Here is a 20,556-nt window from a genome sequence, read left to right on the forward strand (position 1 = left end):
AGTCACGAATCAGTGATAAGTGCCTACTAGCTAAGTTTATATGTTTACAAAAGCTCAGTAACAGTTTCCCCATGAACAGCACCTATTTTATTCTATTTTTTCTCAAATAAGTGCTTTCCGCAAACTCGATCTGTAGCCCCAAAACAGAACACTCTAACAAGAACCTTGCTTTCTCTACGTTTCTGTCATAGGATGGTAAACGTTCTCGGTCATGACTGACTGAGTAATAAATGCATGCTAGCTAGGCACTCTTTATTCAAATTTTTTAAAAGTGCCACTTAAGATCGCGAGTCTAAATATTTTGGAAAAACAATCTTATTTTTAATCTCGCTACAAGACCCTAGAAGGAAGCTATGTCTGTCCTGGACGAAAACTGGCAGACAACTAGTCCAACCATTCGAGAAAGAAGCAAATTTATTTATGCACTCGGGTGCCTTTTTGTTTCTTTAATAAACTTTGGAATATGTTAATTTGGGTCTTAATCAACCGCATCGGCCAAACATTAATAGAAAATCGAAATTTTGGCTCATTAATGACCTTTAAATCAGTTACACCAGAAAATAGACACACAGTTCAAATGTTTCTACAATGTTTAGAAAACGATGATTTTGAGGTTTCCTTTAATCTGAAATTAAATCTATGGATCACCACAATTACTTAAAATATCGCGACATGGCTACTTTAATTCTATTCCAAAGGGATCAAGCGTATCTAACTATCCTTTAGTCTTAATTTATGCCCGTTTTTCATCGCTTCTCAGGAAGCCCTAAAGTCATGAACCACATGCAACGCGAATTGTCCCTGCGATGGCGAACACCGCTTCCAAAGTGAGAGAAGGATCGAAGACTAGTAGTTTGCACTTCTTACTACACATGTTTCAACGTTATTTTGCCAGGGCAACCTAAACGTGAAGCCCAGGAGAAAAAGCGACTCGCAAAAGAGAAAGGTAACTATTTAAGTTCTTATTATTTATGCGTTGAACACATACTATACGCAAGTGGGAAAAAGCCGTTTTCCATGTAATAAGTATAATCGACATTGATTTGTAGGGTGGCGAATGCTTTCTCCGAAACTAGTCGAAACACAGAGTCCCTTGTTTAAAAATCCGACACCGAGTTTTGCAGGAGTGTTGAAGGTTTTCACAATATCCAAGTCCAAGACATGCATGTATTCATTTACACAAGGTATACAACTTCAAGACCGAATAATCTGGTACTGCCGACAAGAATCATTTCCTTCGCAGTAAGTTTCGTCAAGGTTCCCGGTTGTCGGAAGAACAGTCTTCGAACGACAGTCTGGTCTAACTTGAGTCCGATTAGTTCGTGGATAACTAGCTGGAAAATCAAACAAGGTCAATAAGATCGCAAATTCACTTTCTCAAAATGATCTGTACTCCACCAGCCATTACAATTTCTGCACATTTTACCAACAGTCAAATTCGTGCGTCTGACAGTTTTTGCCAATATCCCCCTTAGAAAAAAACATTTCAACAGAAAATGTATCAAATAGTTTTGGGTTCGTTTCAAGCAAAGTAGTTTGGCAATTTGAAATTAATGGCTCACGGTAACTAGCTAATCAAATATGCACTATCAATAAAAAAAATCTGGAGACTCTCATTGAGTCGCATGATTGAACCTCGGTGAGGGACGCTGAAGCCCAAAGCTTATTAATAGCTAAAGAAATTTAAATTGCTGATAAAGAAATGCCTAAAACAATTTGATTCATAGCTACTCTAGATCTGCCGCTCCTTTGATAAGATGTGCTCAATATTTCGTGGCTAAGGCGACTGACAGAGTATATTTAACATTTAGAACAACTAGCTCCTGCGTATTCATAAGGCGAGCGCATAAATTAGTAGTGAAAACTGGAATCGGTCTCAAAGCTATTCCATAAGACTCTCTGAATACTAAATCTAAATGATAGCAAGTTCGAGATCTACATTCTTTGCTTTTGAGAGATAAACAAACCTCTCATTCTGTGTAAAAACACTTCAAAATATTTAGCAATAAAACTGCTTTGACTTGAAATAACGTCAAACTTAAGCACCCAGTTTAGCTACCTATTGGCTTGATCACTTGATTGAAGAATTAACCCCTGGGGTGATTCGTCTCGTTCGATCGAATGGCTCCTTTGAAGAATTGCGATGTATGGCAATGCCGTTAATGCTGTGCACCAGCCGGAAAGCACGCAATCGAGTTGTAGTGTCAAAGTAACAAAATTTGGGTTTGTTTCAAGTTTTGCAATTTCAAATTACTGGAGCATTTATAAACTATCAAATGTTTGCAGTAAAATCGCGTGATCAAACCCGCTTTAAGGGACCGCTGAAGCGTAACATTTATTCATAAATAGAAAAATATAATTGTCTTCCTGTTGGTTCTATTCTCCACGGGGAAGGAAAGTACGAAAAAAAGAAACGACTCAGGGAGTAGTGGGAAAACTTGAACTGATTCACATTCCTTTTGTGGAAAACGTATCATCTTTGGCTCATGTGTCGTTCGTTAAAAGGTCTCTTTCTTAAGAAATTGGAACGCATTTCCTTAATTCTGTTTTCTTTTATTTGAATCGAGACCTGTGCCCAAAAATAACAAAAAAATATGAGACCCCCGACCTTGCCGCAAAAAGCTCGAGACTACGAGATGGAGACAAACACCCAAAGACGAGACTTAACGGTGACTCAACGCAAAGGCTTCCGAGATTTCGAGATCAAGTAAAAAGATTTGGAGCCCCACAGTTTTTAGGGTACCATTCGCCATTCCTATTTGTAAAGGGCAGTCAATTTCTGAGAGCGACCAGCAGACCAATGCAATGTCGTAAGGGACTGGTCAAAAAGTACAGGGGGGGGGGGGTGGGCCGGAGCAGAAAGGGGGTGGGTCATCAGTTTTTGAGCCCTCGAAAACTCGAAAAGGGGTGGGTTATGAAATTTTGATCTACACATAGGGGGTGGGTCATCTTATTTATACACTAACTTTAAACTGTTATAGTTCCAAGAACAGCTGTATTCATCAGTATATAAAATTGATAAATTTTTCTGTGTGAGCATTTTTTAATAAATTTTTAGCGGTTTCAGAAGGCTCAAATATAAAAATTTCCCGGGGAAGCATGCCCCCTGACCCCCCTAGATGGTTTGTGATCATAACATCAGGTTTGCCTGTCTCTCTTCAACCTGCATAGATTTACGCTGGGCTTTAAGCCTTTTAATACTAGTAAACTCAAACACTTTGCAAATATGAATGATGGACAGTGGTTGTAGTTTCTGTTATCAATTTCTGTGTAAAAAAAATGAACTCTTCAATAGTTGTTTATGAAATAATATAACATACTGTTTCAGGTTTCGCATGTTTGTGTCTAAATTTTCCCATGGACTTTACACAGAAATATGTGGAAAACTTACAACAGACTAGTATAAGAAGTGATAAATTCATTCTTCTTTGCTGTGTTAAGAAAAGGGTAAAGACGTACATGGAACAGCAGTGTCCATCAGGGAAAATCAGGGTGTTATATGTAGGGAATTGCACTTTAAAAACTTATGCCAAATCAAAAACCTCCAACCCTTAACGGATAATAAAGAAAAAATTGGTTCCTTAGCAAAGGGGGTGGGTCATGTAATTTTTAACCCCCTACCAGGGGTGGGTCAATCAGTTTTGAGCCAGGAGGAAGGGGTGGGTCACAAATTTTCGACCCATCACTTTTCCAATTGCTCCGGCCCACCCCCCTGGTACTTATTGACCAGTCCCTAATTAAGGCTAATGAAATGCCTCGCGCAGTAGGTTACAAGCGAGAGAACGCTTGCGCGTAAGAATAATTAATAGGGCGGCAAGACCGATTCGTGTTTTTCGTGACTAAAACTAATGGGGTGGTCTATCTTCTGAGGCTTTAGCCGTGTCAGTCTGAAACTTTGGCAAAGAAATAATGTTGAAAGTTTTGTTAAATGTGGAAAATTTTGTTTTAGTAAAAAAATGGCACCAGTTAAAAACATCAGTCTTGTGACTAAGCAAGTACTTAGGAAAGCAACAATAGATCTGCACCCAGACTTTGTTAAATATGTTATTAACTTCGAGAATAAACGGTATTTTGTACTGGTACCCAATCCTCCAGAAATAGTCTTTTCATATTTCAGACCGTTATTTTGAATTTTGTCACAAGGTCCGGGCACAAAAGTGATGTACTCATAAAGCTAACAGCAGCATACAGAAACTAATATAAAGTGGTGCAATTTTCTTTTAATGAATTGAAAGCTAAAAATAACTCTGATAGGTCACGTGATCTAATTTGCACAAGTCACCTACATAAATTTGACAAAATTTGCAAACTTATTACTTTGCCAAAGTTTTAAGTTGTCATGGCTAAAGGCTAAGAAGTTTGACCACCTCTTAGTTTTTGGTGAAATGATGGAAGGCCCAAGCCTTAAATTTCTTGAGAGCTACAAAACCGCTCATTTCAGTTTTGACAGTAAATCATTGCAGGCACACTCGGTCGACTTTTGGGCTAATCAGCAATCAGGCCCAGTTCTTTGCTGCGGCAGGATGACAGAGAAAAGAGTGTAAGGGTAAAGTACTAATATTCACCTTTGTGAAACTGGAATCGTTTTGAGAAGTTGAAGCCATTTTTGTAAATAATAAAAGTAACATGATTCATATCACGCAATGTGTTTGTCGCAAAGTACACGGTTTGCTGCTTTCTACAAATAGTCGTGTAATCTGCCGATACATTTTTTGAACCGGGCTCCATTTTAAAACTTTTTTTTAGCAAGAACTGTGTCGATTTTCATTCCTGCACAGTTGGCCGTCGAAGTCGCCTGTCACAAAGAGTAGAATGTTTTGCACAGTATGTATGTTTTGGAAATATTTAAGATTTGGTTAGTAAGACACTTCTCAAGACCTCAGCTAAACATTGGCAATGTACAGTATTGGTACGAACTTGAATGGAATTTTTCACAAGATCGGTAATGCTATCGATTGAAAAAATCAACTTTAAAATGAAACCTTGGAATAATTAAATGTTTATTGAATTTTATTTTAATGAAATTTTATCAAATAATTTTATCAAATAATTCAAAAGGTTCCTTCCTTCCTTCTGATCTGATTGTTATTTTTCATGTATTAACTATTTGAAAAAGCAGGCCCGTAGGGTGGGGGGTGCGATGGGTGCGTTCGCACCCCCCCCCCCCCCACCAGCCTTGGAAGTCCGCTTATTGTGAAAAAAAAAATTAAAATTAATAAAGTAAGAGACTATTCACATTCAATATGGTCCTTTGGGTTGAAGGTCCACCATTTTGTAGATTTGCGTGGTATATTTTGGTACAAATTGTGTGATTGTGTTAATTTCAACGATACATTCTACCTAATGTCCTTCATTGACCTTCATTGTTGAACCGTTCGAAGCCGTTCGTGCCATAATATTTCCAGGCGTACGAAAATGAGAGGAGTGCAAATGCTAAGAGATCAACAAACCGACTCTGCTTTGTTGACTTGCTTCGACTTTGTTCGTTTCATTGTCTCGATCATGATCGATCGGCGCGAGCAAGTCCGAAGGCCGGTCGCGCTTCTCCTTGAAATCCTAACTCGAAATAAACTCGACATCCTGGCTCTAGATTGACCTCTAAGGACAAAGAAGATATACATGCCCTTTATTTTGTGAGATATATTTAATGTTTGTTTGTTGGTTAGTTTGTTAAAAAAAACACACAAAAAAAAAAAACAGAAAAAAAAAAAAACAGAAAAAAAAATCTCGTTACGCCGTTTCTCGTTCCGCCGTTACGCCGTTCCGCGTTCCGCCGTTACGTGGATTACTAACAACCTTAAGAAGATTTGTTTTGGAAGCCGAGCTGAAATCTCAGCCCGGCAAACCGGGCTAAATTTCAGCCCGGGCTGAAATTCGCCATGTAATCAGACCCTAATTTTTCAACATGAACGAGTGCTTCGCTTTGATATGGTAGCGGGCAGACGTCGGTTCGTTCTGAATTTGTCAATATACAAGTTACAGACCCTTTGTACAGGAAAAAAAACTTTTTGGGAACAGACCATTGTAAAATATTTGCTGATTATAGAAAAATCCTTAGTACGGCGGGGTGTTTGTTATCAAGTGTGTTCTGTTTTTTAGCGGTTTATACGCTAAGGGCATATCGTACTTGGCATGGCAGATCAAAAATAAGGCAAAATTCCCTTGTGTAATTGCTTGGTACAGATAAGTACGTCTACTAACAAAAAAAAAAAACAAGAAAAAAGATACTAAAACGGGCAGCAAATGTATACAAACATTAAATGAAAAATGCCGAAAATAGCATTTCCAAATATCTATTTTTTTTCTGGTGGGGACATGCTCCCCCTACTTTCCAAGTCAGGACGTCTACTTGAAAACTTATTGACAGCCCTAATTTGTGAAAGCTTTAACCGGCTTCTTTAGTATATACAGGTTGGGTGAAAGGCTAAGGAGACGGAAAGGGAGGGAATATTAAAATCTTTGCTTGGTTATATCACGCAACCTTTGACTTATGTTGTTTTCTCACAAGAATAAAACTTAAGGTGAGATTCTACGTGAATTTGAATGAAATTTTAAGAGGTTTAAAGAAGGTATTGAAGAAAAAAAATGGAAACGTACCCCATGCAAGAGAACTCCAGGTTGTCAGGGGACTATTTGGTGTCCGTCTACCAATTTCTAACTTCAAATTCTAATTTTATAATCACATTAAATTTTCATAATTTTTATAAATTGAGACCATTATGACATTAAGTAATAATGTAATCTTGACAACATTCTAGATATTATGTTATGCACACTGATACAGCTCATGCAAACCGTGTGACTTACGCAAACCTCGGACTGAGTGTTTCTTCAGTAACTGCTTCGTGGTCAGGGCTGTACTGAACCCTGCCTTTCAAGTCAAAGCGGAAAGTTAATGATTAACCGCTCGATTTTAAGCTTCTCAAGCTTCTTGTTCACACGTCTTCCTTCCAATATGGATCAATATGGTAAAACTTATCAAAATGTTCGATCCTTTCCATCAATTTTAACTACTGTCCCAAAATATCCAGTCATAAAAATAAAACGAGAGCAATATTAAAATTACAACAACAACGACACAACTAATATGAACAAAAAAAATCTCGGACCACTAATTCCCTTCTACTTCCATAAATTAACGGTCTGAAATACAAATACTATTCGCAAAAACAGGTACCAGGAATACAAAAGATATTAATCTTGCCAACACTTGCTAACTCCTGCTAAAATAATCCGGGACAAAAGGTAATACTCGAGAAAGAGATATCAACTGGTATGGCTGTAAAACGGTGAACCCCTCCCCCCCCCCCCCCCCTAAAACAGCTAAAAAATGTAAGATAGAAAAGTAAGTAATTCTAAGTAATATCGTAAGAAAGCTAGCTTTTGGTAAGAAAGTTCAAAACCATGTTGGTTTTTTGTTTGCCAGCTGCAGAAGCCGTTTCTGCATGACAGTTTTGGAGATTTGTTTCCTTGGAACACCTCGAGCGATATATAAATCAATTACAAAACATCTGCTCGGAAGCGAAGCCAAGTTAGGAGAATAAATCATTTAATTATAATTAAATTTAGGCTAAGTCGCCTTTCAATTTACACCACGTTACAATCTCGTAAATGATTCTAAAATCTTGTTTTATTGTTTAACAGTAAATAGTGTCATGGCAAGAAATGGATACAAGAGGATCACCACCGAGGGAGAGAAAGAAAATGTCAGCTTTGTGTCTCGTCTTTTCTTTCAATGGATGAACAGTGTCTTCAAGACAGGCAGTGAGCGAGCTTTAGAGGAAGATGATCTTTTACCACTTTCAGAAGAAAACTTTACTTGTACATTGACAGAGCAGCTTCAAACAAATTGGAAAGAGGAAAACACAAAATGCAAAGAAAGCGGCAAAAGACCGAAACTTTGGAAAAGCGTCTCAAAGATGCTCTCTGTTAAAGAAGCCATGATCATCATCTTCACCCGCGTTTTGTGTTCAATTTGTCTTCTTCTTCAACCACTGCTGCTTGGATATTTGATTTCAGCACTAATATCAACCCCTGAACCGCAGAAAAATTATCTTCTCTACGGTTGTGCATTAGCTATGGGAACTAACGCTTTCATCCGCTGCCTTAGTATGCATCAGTTTGACTACAGATGTGAACTGCTGAGTATCAGAATTAGAAGCTCCTTGAAAGGTCTAGTTTACGTCAAGGTAAGCTCAAATGAAATTACAGTTGGTCTGGCGGTAAATCGCTTATGGGGGAAATTGCATTTAAATGCATACCACAGCGAACAACTCAATAAAAAAATACGTAAATCTTGTATGAATTTTGTTTAAAAAGCGAGCTTAACTTGCTATTTTTTATTTTGTTTCTTTCAGATTCTTGTCCTCAGCAAGCATGCACTGTCAGTATTTACGACAGGTCAAGTAATTGACCTGGTATCAAACGATGTTCAGCGACTTGACGAAACAACTGTGAAGAGATTCTTCGCGGCAGTTGTTACTCTTTTTGTACTCGTGGTAGTTATCGCCTTACTGCTGGTGTTTATTGGCTGGCAGGCTGTTATGGGAGTGATTTTCTTCTATTTTCTTGTTCCTTATTTCGTCGGGCTATCTTATGCTGGTGCTAAACTGCGCAAGCGCACAGCTGCAGAATCCGACCGGCGCATCTCATTGATGAACGAAGTGGTTTCTGGGATTCGTGCCATCAAAACGCATGCGTGGGAAGATGAATACAGAAAAAAAATAAAAGATACACGAAGGTAGGAAGAAATATATCTACCATTTATCTAACTGACGTTTTATATACCCTGATCCCAGACGTTTTCTTTTTCTTTTTTTTTTCTCTTAATACATTGATGTTATACATTGACATTGAAAAGCGAGACGGTCTGGGTACGAGTTTAGCTAGCTAGGCGTTTCCTAAGAGATTAGAATAAGCAATGTCGGAGTTCCAAAAAAACGCATGTGTACGTCGGGATAAAATTCAATATTCATTAAAGTGAACAAAGGTAAGGTAATAAAGCGGGATAATAATTCATGAACTTTCCTTTGTTCACCTTTATGAATATTGGATTTTATCCCGATGCACGCATGTGTTTCGGAACTCCGATATTGCTAATAGCGGTGTTTTCTGTAAGTTGCGTTGAGATAAGTCAAAGAAAAACAGATAAACTATTCATTGTTTCTACTCCTTTATTCACTCATCCTACCCAACTCCATTGTATTCTCCAAGTAAACTAGTCTTGTACTAGATGCTGGAATTCAACTCAAGTAAAAGCGTTTTCTTGTTTGATAAAACTTCAAAGAAACGGAAGGACTTCCTCGCCGTGTCCGCCATCTTGGAAAGACCATGGGAGCGAGCGATTTTTGATTTCTCTCCGATAAATCTGACTGTCCGACGAGAGTAGCTCGAAATTCAGCCGCGGAATTAAATTTATTTATATCACCAGTTCACTTTCGTGATCGATCGGGCGAAACGTTGTCGGAAACCCCTTTAAACTTTGATTGACAGAAATCTTGGAAACGTTTTCGTGGGTGTTTTGATTTCTGGCGTCGCGTATCAAACCAAATGGTGGTAAAGACCTCATCCAAAAGGCTTGTGTAATAATTTTTTAATGAGGTCTTGAAAAACTGCAAGTTCGGAGGAACTATTGTGTAGAATTTTTTTCATGAGGTACTTGAAAAACTGAAAATTCATAGGAACTATTGTAATATTACCAGAATATGCAGCCCGCACTCAGTCTATACTCCGGGTGAAAAAATCCCGCATATTTGCCAAAAAATTCTTAAAATAATCTTTATTTCGTTTGCAGAGATGAAATCAGCATCATCCGTAAGAAGAGTGCCGTTCTGGCTGGCGTAGCAGGCTTAGAGTATGCTATAGCACCAATTGCGGCCCTGGTGTCAATCATTACTCTTGTTCTAACTGGTCAGCACCTCACACCTGTTAATGTTTTCATGCTCCTCTCTTTTATCAATATGGCAAGTCAATTCGCCTGTTCCAACTTGGCCTATGCTTTCCTGCAAAGTTTTGAAGCTTATGCCTCGCTTGGCCGTATAGAGAATTTTCTATTTTTAGAAAGTCTTCCTAATCAGACAATAGAAGATCCAAGTAACATGGAAAGCAGCTCAGTAAAATTTAAGGGCAGTCTAAATGACCATCACGAGAAAAAAGAGGAATTTTCTATTGCTGATGAGCCAGTGAAAGATCTAGACAAGTCGATGACTTTATGTGTGTCGGGCTTGACGCATCGACAAATCAAGCGAGAAGATGAATTTATTCTGCAAGATATCGAATTCACGACACCGTCAGGAACTTTAACAGTAATCACCGGACCAGTGGGCAGTGGAAAATCTACTCTTTTATCCGCAATCGCCGGCGAAATTTCAGGCACCAGTGGAACAATAACCTGCCAAGGAACTCTTGTGTACGTGCCACAGATGGCTTGGGTATTCTCTGGAACGATAAGAGAAAACATTTTGTTTGGACTACCATATGATGCACTCAAATACACAACAATTACCGAAGCATGTGCCCTAACGGAAGACATCCAGCAGTTTCCTGACAATGACCAAACAATTGTTGGAGAACGCGGTGTTGTTTTAAGTGGTGGTCAGCGGGCTAGAGTAAGCTTAGCACGGGCAGTCTATGCCGATGCAGACATTTACTTATTAGATGACCCTCTGAGTGCAGTGGACAACAAAGTTGGCCAGTATATCTTTGAAAAATGCATTAAAGACCTACAGGCACATAAAACCAGGTTGTTAACCTCCCATCAAGAACAACACATGAAAGAAGCCGACGAAGTGATTGTGCTGTACAAAGGTCGTGTTTTGGGAAAAGGAAGTTTCACTAAGTTGAAAGAACAAGGCTTTCTAAATACAACTATTGACCGGTTTTATAAGAAAGTTTTGACAGACAACAAGCCAGGTGAAGCCTTTGCTGGGGAGGTTGAAGAGGAAAGTGAAGATACTGATAGCTGTAATAAAATGGCGGCGCTAGCCAAGGAATACAAAGGCCTGGACATATCTCAAGAAGATCGCTCAATCGGAGTGGTGTCCTCTAAGCTATACTGGGACTACTTCAGAAGTGGGATGCATCCGTTGGCAATCTTTGCCGTAATTTGCTTGTGTCTCATCGCTCAAGGTAAGCCGCATACAAATTCAATGATGACAAAGGCTTTTTCTAGGACAAACGATTCTTATCCGCGGCCTGCCACAAATAACGTAGCATAGTATAATAGCGAGAATGTCAGCAGTGAGAACCTTCAACAAATATAAAGAAGTGTCATAAGCAATCAATGGCATTTTACCGATCCACCTTATACTTACATAATGTATGTAATCAGCCCTAACACAAATGTTTTGATAAGTTCAAAGGAATAAAAGACACGCAATACATGCAAAAACAATGACGTTTCTCAACGGGGTCTTGAAACTTTTCATGAAATTTGTCAAAAAATTAATGTGAATAAAAGTAGCTGGCGTTATCTTGTAGCGTGACATCCGACATACGATACTTCTCGGGAGCGAGCATGCAAGGTCAAACGCTCTCCCTTGTATTAAAAATTGTAAAGATGCCTGTTCCTGAATCTAATAGAACTCATCAAATATTTAATTTGTCTCTTTCGTTTACACTTTGTATCAATCCTTTCTAACTTTCCAGAAGAATTTTGCTTCGTGTTCTTTGCGCGATTTCTTGTTAACTTGAATTCTGTACGCGTAATATTTATTCCTGTAGATTGTTACCGGTCCTATTCGGTTATATTGATCGGTCGATCGCAACAGGACACCACCGTCTGACGGCGTAAGGAATGCCGTCATGAAGTCATCGCTAAAAATGATTCATACATTGTTCTCACATTCCCTTTCTTATCATGTTACTGGTCTTTTTTTTTCTTTTTTCTTAGCAATGATAGTTGCTCCTGACGTGTGGCTCTCGTTTTTGACAAAGCAACTCCCAGAAGAGCAGAAAAACATCAGCAACCTGACTATCTATGGCTGTCTAGTCGGTGGATCCTTTATGTTTGGCATAATCCGAGCATGCGTGTTCCTTTTGATTTCTCTAAGATGTTCTGAGCGACTCCATGATAAAATGGTGATGGCTGTTCTTCAAGCCCCAGTTTTGTTCTTTGATTCAAACCCTGTGGGAAGAATCATGAATCGGTTCTCTAAAGACGTAGGCTGCATGGACGAGATGTTACCAAAGATGTTTCTCAAAGCAATCCAGATGGACTTGTTGGTATTTACAACAGTTCTTGTACCAACTGTCACAAATCCTTGGCTCCTGTTTGTTGTCGTCCCGATGACTGTGGTAGCCCTGTACATTACGAGATATTACTTGAAGACATCCAGGGAGCTGAAAAGGCTAGAGTCTATATGCCGCAGTCCCGTCTTCTCTCACTTCTCGGAGACCGTGAACGGACTGGACTCGATTCGGATAAGAAGGAGACAAAACGATTTCGTAGAGCAGTTTTGCAGGTATGTGTTATAGAGTGTTTATCATTAACCGTTCTTTAATTGCTCGAGGGGTTTTTGGCTGATTCAAATCATACCCATACCTCTGCTTGGCCAGAAAATCACCAATGATGCGTTAAGAGAATAGGGTGAGGAGTAGTGTGCGTAGGGCGCGAGTAGAGTAAAAGGCTGAAGGGCGAAGTGGACGGTGAGGACGGGGATGGTAAACCCACAATCCTAAATAACCAGCTGCCTTATTCCAAAGTGGTAAGAAAGGTAGGAAAGGATTAGGTGCGTAATGGGCAGAGGAGGGGTAGGTAGGGCGAAAGGCTAAGGAGAAGGATGGGGAGGGTTGGATGAAATATATCAAACACGAGAGACAGTGTTTCATCGGGATCTCCAAACACCGAAAGGAGAGTTGAAAATATACGACGCGCAGCCGAGTTGTTTTGACGAAATTCGAGGTGTTTACATAGCCGATGAAACACTGTCTCGAGTGATTAATATATCTTCTCAATCTAAACAAAAACCGCGTGGTTAACGGAGAAATAAAGTGCTAATTAAGACCGGGTATCCAAACCTCCTTCACGGTTATGATTTCCTTTGTTTTAATTTGATGAATTTTTAAGGATTTGAGAAAAATGTTTATCAACAAAGAAGCGATTTTACATCAACCTGTGCGGAGAATTCAAATCTTGAAGTTACCAATAAAATATTTGACAAACTGTCTTTCCAAAAGTTCCATTAGTTATCGGCCCTATCCAAGGAAGCAGAGATTCTATTTCAAAGACACCCATGTGAGATCAAACCTCTGAAGTACACTTGCATATGACTAGGTGTTCACTTGGCAGTAGTCAAGTCAAGTAGTCATCGCCGCATACAAAACATAATACAAGGAGGTGTTAATGCAGAGCAGTAAAGAAAGAGAAAACTTGTATTTGATGATTTTGCCGGGAAATAAATGACAAGGTGTTGACTGTTGACTGGAAGTGGCACAGGCATTTCCTACTTCTGCACTGAAGCTATAAAAGGTGTTATCGTGAGTTAATCGTGCACAAGGCTTTTAAGTCAAATTGAAAAGGTTGGGCAGACTTTCTCATATTCTGTCGCTGTGTCTTGGAAAATCGCTCAAAACTAATTACAATTGCTCTCCCTTCAATAATTCACGCAATATCTTCATGATAGTGTTCTAGGCGCATTTCGTGTATGAGCAAAGCTATTTGGTATATTTTTAGCACTGTTTACACCAAAAATGGTGAAATGGCCTTGAGTTTGCCTGTACTTTTCTTCTTGTAGGTATCAAGATATTCATAATCAGTCGTACGTTATGGTGATGGCAAGTGCGAGATGGCTTGGTGTACGCTTGGATGTTCTCGCCTCCCTGTTAATTAGTACAGTGGCTCTGGCGGCAGTTTTCGCGTCCCAAGATGCCGGTTAGTGTATCTTGTAGGCAAAATCAGTGCAAAGTTATCTTTCTTTCCCGGGTTTAGATACCAGATATGTTACTGTCTGCAATTATCCACTACGCTTGCTCTTGGACTCTAGAATTCTGAACCTTGGGGCCCAAAATGTAGCCCACCAATGCGCACAGTTATCGTAGGAAGAAAAGAAACTTAAAGGAAAGATGAAAGATGACTTACAGTCAAACCGGATGTTCTTTTGATGGGAACTGTGCAATGTTGCGGCGCAATGTTCCAATATTGATTGACAGTTAGCTTGTCGCAACCTGCAACTTTCAATTCAAATTTGCCTGAGCAAGTTGCCAAGTTCCGTTTTTCATTTTTCCCGTATGAAACATAATAATTTCACCTCTGTCTCAAAGAAGGATGAAATAATTGTCCTAAAGGGCGATAACTGAGCATTTGAATATGATAGGGGTTCGACTGTAAGCACATATGGTCAACTTAAAATCGGCCTGCATGAACAACATTTTTGAATATTAATGCTCGATAATATTGTCTCGGGGAAGGGTTGTGGGGCCTTAAGAGTGACTGTCTGGAAAAACTAGCAACATCTTGATTCCGTGGCAGAAGTTGAAAAATCGATTTCTTTCATTTTTTTTTGTCCATATCATAGCTATTAAGCAGGACACAAACCTGATGTAGTTTGTTTCCGCCGAAAGCCCTTTTTATTTTGAGAAAACTAAGAAAATCGGTTTTCGTGGTCAGAGTCACAAATTTGCCAAATTTCAAACCCGAAATTAGCTATTTTCAACAATTGGAAACTTCCTAACTACAGAAAAACTATTTTCCTTCACTACAAGATAATTTCAAGGCTTTAGCGAGATTTATCAAGCTGAAATAAGTCAAATAATAAAAAAGTGAGGTTAAAGTTTTCACGATACCAAAAAGTTGAATTAGATAGTAATTTGCAACGGAATAATGTAACATGTGGTATAACTCCAAACTCTCACAATCATTGTTTAAACACACACATATAGATATTTATCTAACACATACCTGAGAATTCGCTTGGCTAGTTGAAGGCCACCCCTTTACCAATGCATCGAAGTCCAATAAGTGTGTACAGAACTTCAGAATGATCGATATATATGTTCCTTCAAACTTCTTGGCAGCCATCGAATATGCAAATTACTTCAATAAGAATTGTGTTGCGTTTCTACCGACTCAGTGGCTGACATCGCTACTGCGCAGACTCAATTAACGTCACAATATGTCGCGTTTTATGTCACGTGGATCAGTCACTAAACAAATCGTATACCACAGTCACGAAGAGTTATCTGAATTATGCGCTTTTAAATGGGTTCAAATTGATCCAGTTTGGCTTCTTTATCTCACTCTTTCGTTAAAAAGGAAATTTTGCAATGAAATTCAATAACCAGCAAAAAGACGGATATACGAGCATTTGGGGTTTAAACTTTTACTTTCGTGTCTTTCGTAATTAGAAAATTGGCCGAAGTTTGATCCCCTCTTAGAGAAATTTCCTCCATCAACCCAAACAAATTCTTAGGAATGTTTTAGACGAATATCTGTATGTGTTTGAAAGAGAATTGAAAAACTTTGGGTTATATCACATGTTAAATGATGCCGTTGAAATCAACATTTTAGTATCGAGAAAACCTATTCATCACTTTTTATTATTTTAGTTTGAAGAGTTTCTCTAAAACCATTGAAGAGTTTTTCTGTTGATAAAAAAGCGTCCAAACTTCTCCGTGCGGTTTTGTTTTTGAACGCGAAGGGAGCTTACGATAGGGAATTTCGGGTTGAGAATTGAGCAATTTTTGAGTTTGACCACGCAAACTGATTTCTTTTTTTCTTCTCGAAATTTTATGACTTTTGGGGGAAACAAACTACACCAGCTTTCTTATCTACTTAAAAGCTATTAATGAGCAAAAAATGAAGGAACTTCTGTCACCTAATGCTCGTTTTTTCCTTCCTGAAAGGCGTTTAAAGTCTCAAAACTATATGTATTATCAATTAAACAAAGAAAAATGTAATTGGTTTCACACAATCGTACGTGTGCTCGATGCAAATACAAGCAGAGCGAAATACTTTAATTAAAAGATTGAGACTGTACGGATAGTTACTCGAGTTTCACGCACAAGGCGATCATTAGACTGTGCCGTTAATCTTATGGCAATCGAAAGAAAATTTAAACTACACTCATGGAGGGCGGTTTGAGCGATCCTGCTTCTGATTGGCTGCATAAAATTTGTTTTCATGCCTGCACTTGGTGATTAATTCAGATCTCTTATTGAGAAGACTTTAAGATTAGCAGTGATAAAAATAAGTTGACAGGCCTGCACGACTCTCACGCACGCCATTTGTAGTGTAGTGTTTGTACACTTCTCTCATTTTACTCTCATTTTCTGTGCAAAAGCTACCTTCTTTAGTCACTGAGGTGATGTGCTTAATTTTTTTTAACAAAATTTAGAGTTTGCTAAGTGATGCCATTTACTAGCTACCTCCCTTAGTCACTGCAAGATCTGAAAAACCGTTGTCAATGTGTTGGGGGAAATTCTTCTTTAGACAGATCACGTTATCAAAGAACGTGGCAGGATGATTCGAATTATTTTTAGTCAGTAAGCTACCTTCTTTAGTCACTGAGGTGATGAGCTTTTCATTTTTCATTTTTTCATTTTTGAGGTGATGAGCTTTTCATTTTTCCCGTATGAAACATAATAATTCCACCTCTGTCTCAAAGAAGGATGAAATAATTGTCCTAAAGGGCGATAACTGAGCATTTGAATATGATAGGGGTTCGACTGTAAGCACATATGGTCAACTTAAAATCGGCCTGCATGAACAACATTTTTGAATATTAATGCTCGATAATATTGTCTCGGGGAAGGGTTGTGGGGCCTTAAGAGTGACTGTCTGGAAAAACTAGCAACATCTTGATTCCGTGGCAGAAGTTGCTACCTCCCTTAGTCACTGCAAGATCTGAAAAACCGTTGTCAATGTGTTGGGGAAAATTCTTCTTTAAACAGCTCACGTTATCAAAGAACGTGACAGGATGATTCGAATTATTTTCAGTCAGTAAGTTACCTTCTTTAGTCACTGAGGTGATGAGCTTAAGTTTTTTTTTAACAAAATCAATAGTTTGGTAAGTCAACTTGTTGGGTGAAATTCTTCTTTAGACAGATCACGTTCTCAAAGAACGTTACAGACATGTCTCGTCTAACAATTGCCAGACCTGCAAGCTCGACTGGTGACGAGCCATGTGACAACTCTCTCAAAACACTACACTGTCCGTACGGACCGCTCATTATAGTTTTGATCTTATGAGTAAATCAATTATCAATTATTACTCAATTAATTACTATATTTTAGAGAGGAAGCCACATCAGCTCTTGCTGCTTTTCATGCGGGTCCTTCATATAGGTCGAATTGGAATTTGGAAATGTTGGTTTTTCATGAGGGAGGAAAACCGGAGAACGAGGAGAAAAACCTTCGGAACAGGGACGAGAACCAACAACATACTCAACCCACATATGACACCGGGTCGGGGAATCGAACCCGGGATACAATGGTGGGAGGCGAGCGCTTTCACCACTGCGCCATCCCTGCTCCTCTATAATAACTACATATCCTTCATAAATACAATGTAAAAGATTCGATACTTGCAAGAACTTGTGAAGATTGGGTTGGACTTTTGGGTTAAACTTATCTCTGATAATGTCCAGCATTTCACTGCCTTCTACTGCCTGCTACAGGAATTGTATCAATTCTTTAAAAGTATAACTTTTGATCACTTAGATAGCTGCTTGGAACGGGTCCTCCCTTCAAATCAGCCTTTCGCGGAAAATAAATTAAATTTTGTCTTTTTTTAAACGTTTCTTTCTTCTTTTTTTAATCAGCCTTTGCCGGACTAGCACTGGTTTACGTCATTCTGACTGTGAGTTTGACTCAATTTGCCGTCAGAATAACCTCGGATGTCGAGAATTACATGACGTCAGTTGAACGAGTTATGACGTACACCAAACTTGGTTCTGAGCCTGGTTACAAAGTAAAACGACTTCCCCCGGATCACTGGCCACGAGAAGGAAATATCACATTTCAAAATGTAACACTGTCTTACTATCCAGGAGGACCTCATGCTCTGAAGAAGATTAACCTTAGCATTAAAGGAGGAGCAAAGATCGGTGTCGCGGGTCGCACAGGTGCTGGGAAGTCATCTTTTGTGGCAGCTCTTATGCGAATGCCAGACGCTGATGGAGAGATTATGTTCGATGACATTCAAATAAAAGAGATCAACCTCCAAGAAGCAAGACAGTGTATATCCGTTCTTGGCCAAAGTCCTGTCCTTTTTAGTGGGTCGCTGAGAAAAAATCTCGATCTTATGGCGCAGTTTCGAGATGCAGATTTGTGGCGAGCTTTGGACGATGTGCAATTGAAAGCGTTGGTAGAAAGTCTGGAGGGACAGCTGGATCACGAGTTGTTGGAACATGGTGCAAACGTCAGTGTAGGTGAACGGCAATTAATTTGTTTGGCTCGTGTGCTGTTGCAACAGAACAAGATCATCATCTTGGATGAGCCCACTGCACACGTGGATCCTGACACAGAACAAACAATCTGGAAGATAGTGCGAGAAAAACTGAAGGACTCCACAGTCATCACTATAGCTCATCGCCTGAACACCATTAGAGACTGTGATAGGATTTTGGTTTTGAAAAATGGAGAGGTTGATGAGTTTGACAGATTTGATGTTCTAGTCAATAAGGAAGGAAGTTCCTTGAGTGAAATGGCTCGAGTTGCTGACATCTAAAAATAAAATAACCTTATTGCCGATGAACCAAAAGCATAACTCGAATTGTAAATATCTCGATATCTCTTATTAATGAAGCAAAAACAAGGGATGTATTTTTTCTATTCAATATTATTAGAGAGCACCACAATTTATAATTTTAGTAGGCTTTCAGTGTAGGTTACCATTTAGGGAATACTAACTTTCTTAACTTTAAATTTGTTTATAGTGGAGTTAATAGTTTTAAATGTAGTAAGTTAATTTCTGCGAATTGTAGACAAATTCAGTAAATGAAGCTGTTTAGCTGTGAATGTCACAAAGGCTATAAACGTATGAGCATTAGGCCAAGTAAAAAAAAAAACAAATGTTTCTCGTCCCCGCCCGCTTCATTTTTTGGGGGCCGCTTCTATTTCTTTAATATCTGTTATTGGGAAAGTTAGAACGAACAAAAAACACAGGCGTTACTCCTCAATTAAGAAAAAAGAAAATTCTGTAAGACATGGCTTTTGTCTGCGTTTTAATACGAACTCAGACTAAAATTTCATAGCCTCAGCACGCTAAGTCCGTACTGGAGAGGTCAGGATTTATTAGTTCGCTCCTGGAGAATTTGACGTTGGAGGAAATAACAAAGAAATGCGTTTCAACTTTGATAACAATAGGCTTTGTTTTACAAGTTAAAAATGACCCTATATGGCCATTTTTGAACAATGGCCCAACAGCTTCAGAACACACGAGGGATTTGACGAAGTTTCCGATTAGCATACGAGCGGGAAATTTAAACGCTCGGAAAGATCGAAGAAAAGACAAATTCTCCCCGGGAGGGTGATACTGGTAGGTTTTGTTCAGTGCAAATAAGGAGTCAAGAATGGTTCCTCAAAATGTCGCAGTGCTCGCAATGCTCGCAAAATTTTAGTAGGTGCTCGTTTGCTCGTGCTCCCACATTTTTACAAGTGCTCGCATGCTCGGTTTTTAGTGGAGGTAGGTTTTTGAAAAGTGCTCGTTGCTCGCAAGGCTATTTTTTGTCAATGCTCGTGCTCGCACAGAAAAACGCTGTGCTCGCATGCTCGCAAATGCTCGCAAAGATCATTTGATACCCCTCAAATAGCGACGGCGCAGGGGACGGGTAGGGGCGATCCACTAACGAAGCCGTCCTCCGTTCACACACGCCGGCTCTTAACGTTAGAAGTTCCCGCCAAGAACGTCGACATCAGCCCAGTCCTCCTCGCGAAATTCTACCGTCCTCGAGGTCAGCCGTCCAGGTATCTTAAAGTCCCTACTGACGGCGTGGGTCGGCTCGTTCCGACAACAACATGCGCTCGTTTGTTGTATTTTCAGTTTTATATGATCAACGCGGCAAATAACAAATTACTTGCGCTTGCAGAATTCGCGTGAAGTTCAGTAGAGACGAACGGGCTGAAAGACAAACAGGCCGAACAAGGAACAACCTTTGAGAGTACATTATTTTGCGGTACTCGTCAGAGTATTCCCAAAGCTAAGTCCATTAGCCAATTACAACTGACTAGTTCAAAATATGCAAACTATTATGCCGCGCACCCTGAAATCGGGCGCTGTAAGTACATGTCGCTAAAAACAATGGCATTCTGGGCGCTTTGAACTCAAACGGTTTGAGTTCAAAGCGTGAGTTCGCGTCTTCGCAAGTGCGACTAAAAGTTTCGAGCAAGGTTTCGAGTTCTAAGCGTCGGTTAATTTCTTCACAAGTGTGATCGGATAAAATCTTAACAAGAGTTTGAGTTCAAATCGTGGGTTCGCGTCTTCGCAAGTGTGACTAAAAGTTTCGAGCAAGGTTTCGAGTTCTAAGCGTCGGTTCGTTTCTTCACAAGTGTGATCGGATAAAATCTTAACAAGAGTTTGAGTTCAAAGCGTGGATTCGCGTCTTCGCAAGTGCGACTAA

The 20,556-nt window shown here is 39.3% G+C and overlaps 1 protein-coding gene across 1 annotated transcript; it reads left to right on the forward strand.

The window, feature by feature from the left end:
- Positions 1 to 766: 766 nt before the first annotated feature.
- Positions 767 to 19,008, forward strand: LOC144655640 (ATP-binding cassette subfamily C member 4-like). The gene is made up of 7 exons (XM_078515928.1): positions 767 to 946; positions 7,645 to 8,189; positions 8,358 to 8,740; positions 9,794 to 11,127; positions 11,891 to 12,461; positions 13,734 to 13,870; positions 17,758 to 19,008. Exons 2-7 carry the CDS (start codon positions 7,656 to 7,658, stop codon positions 18,663 to 18,665), a joined length of 3,867 nt encoding a protein of 1,288 aa, XP_078372054.1. The 5' UTR covers positions 767 to 946; positions 7,645 to 7,655; the 3' UTR covers positions 18,666 to 19,008.
- The last annotated feature ends 1,548 nt before the right edge of the window (positions 19,009 to 20,556 follow it).

Source organism: Oculina patagonica, chromosome 5 (assembly GCF_052425735.1).
Source record: "Oculina patagonica isolate OP01 chromosome 5, crgOcupat, whole genome shotgun sequence".
In the NCBI taxonomy this organism is placed as follows: Eukaryota; Metazoa; Cnidaria; class Anthozoa; order Scleractinia; family Oculinidae; genus Oculina; species Oculina patagonica.

Coding starts and splice junctions, on each gene's coding strand:
- LOC144655640 (XM_078515928.1), top strand. CDS start 7,656: ATGGCAAGAAATGGATACAAGAGGATCACCACCGAGGGAGAGAAAGAA. Junction 11,128..11,890: donor CTTGTGTCTCATCGCTCAAG/GTAAGCCGCATA, acceptor CTTTTTTCTTAG/CAATGATAGTTGCTCCTGAC. Junction 12,462..13,733: donor TTCGTAGAGCAGTTTTGCAG/GTATGTGTTATA, acceptor TTCTTCTTGTAG/GTATCAAGATATTCATAATC.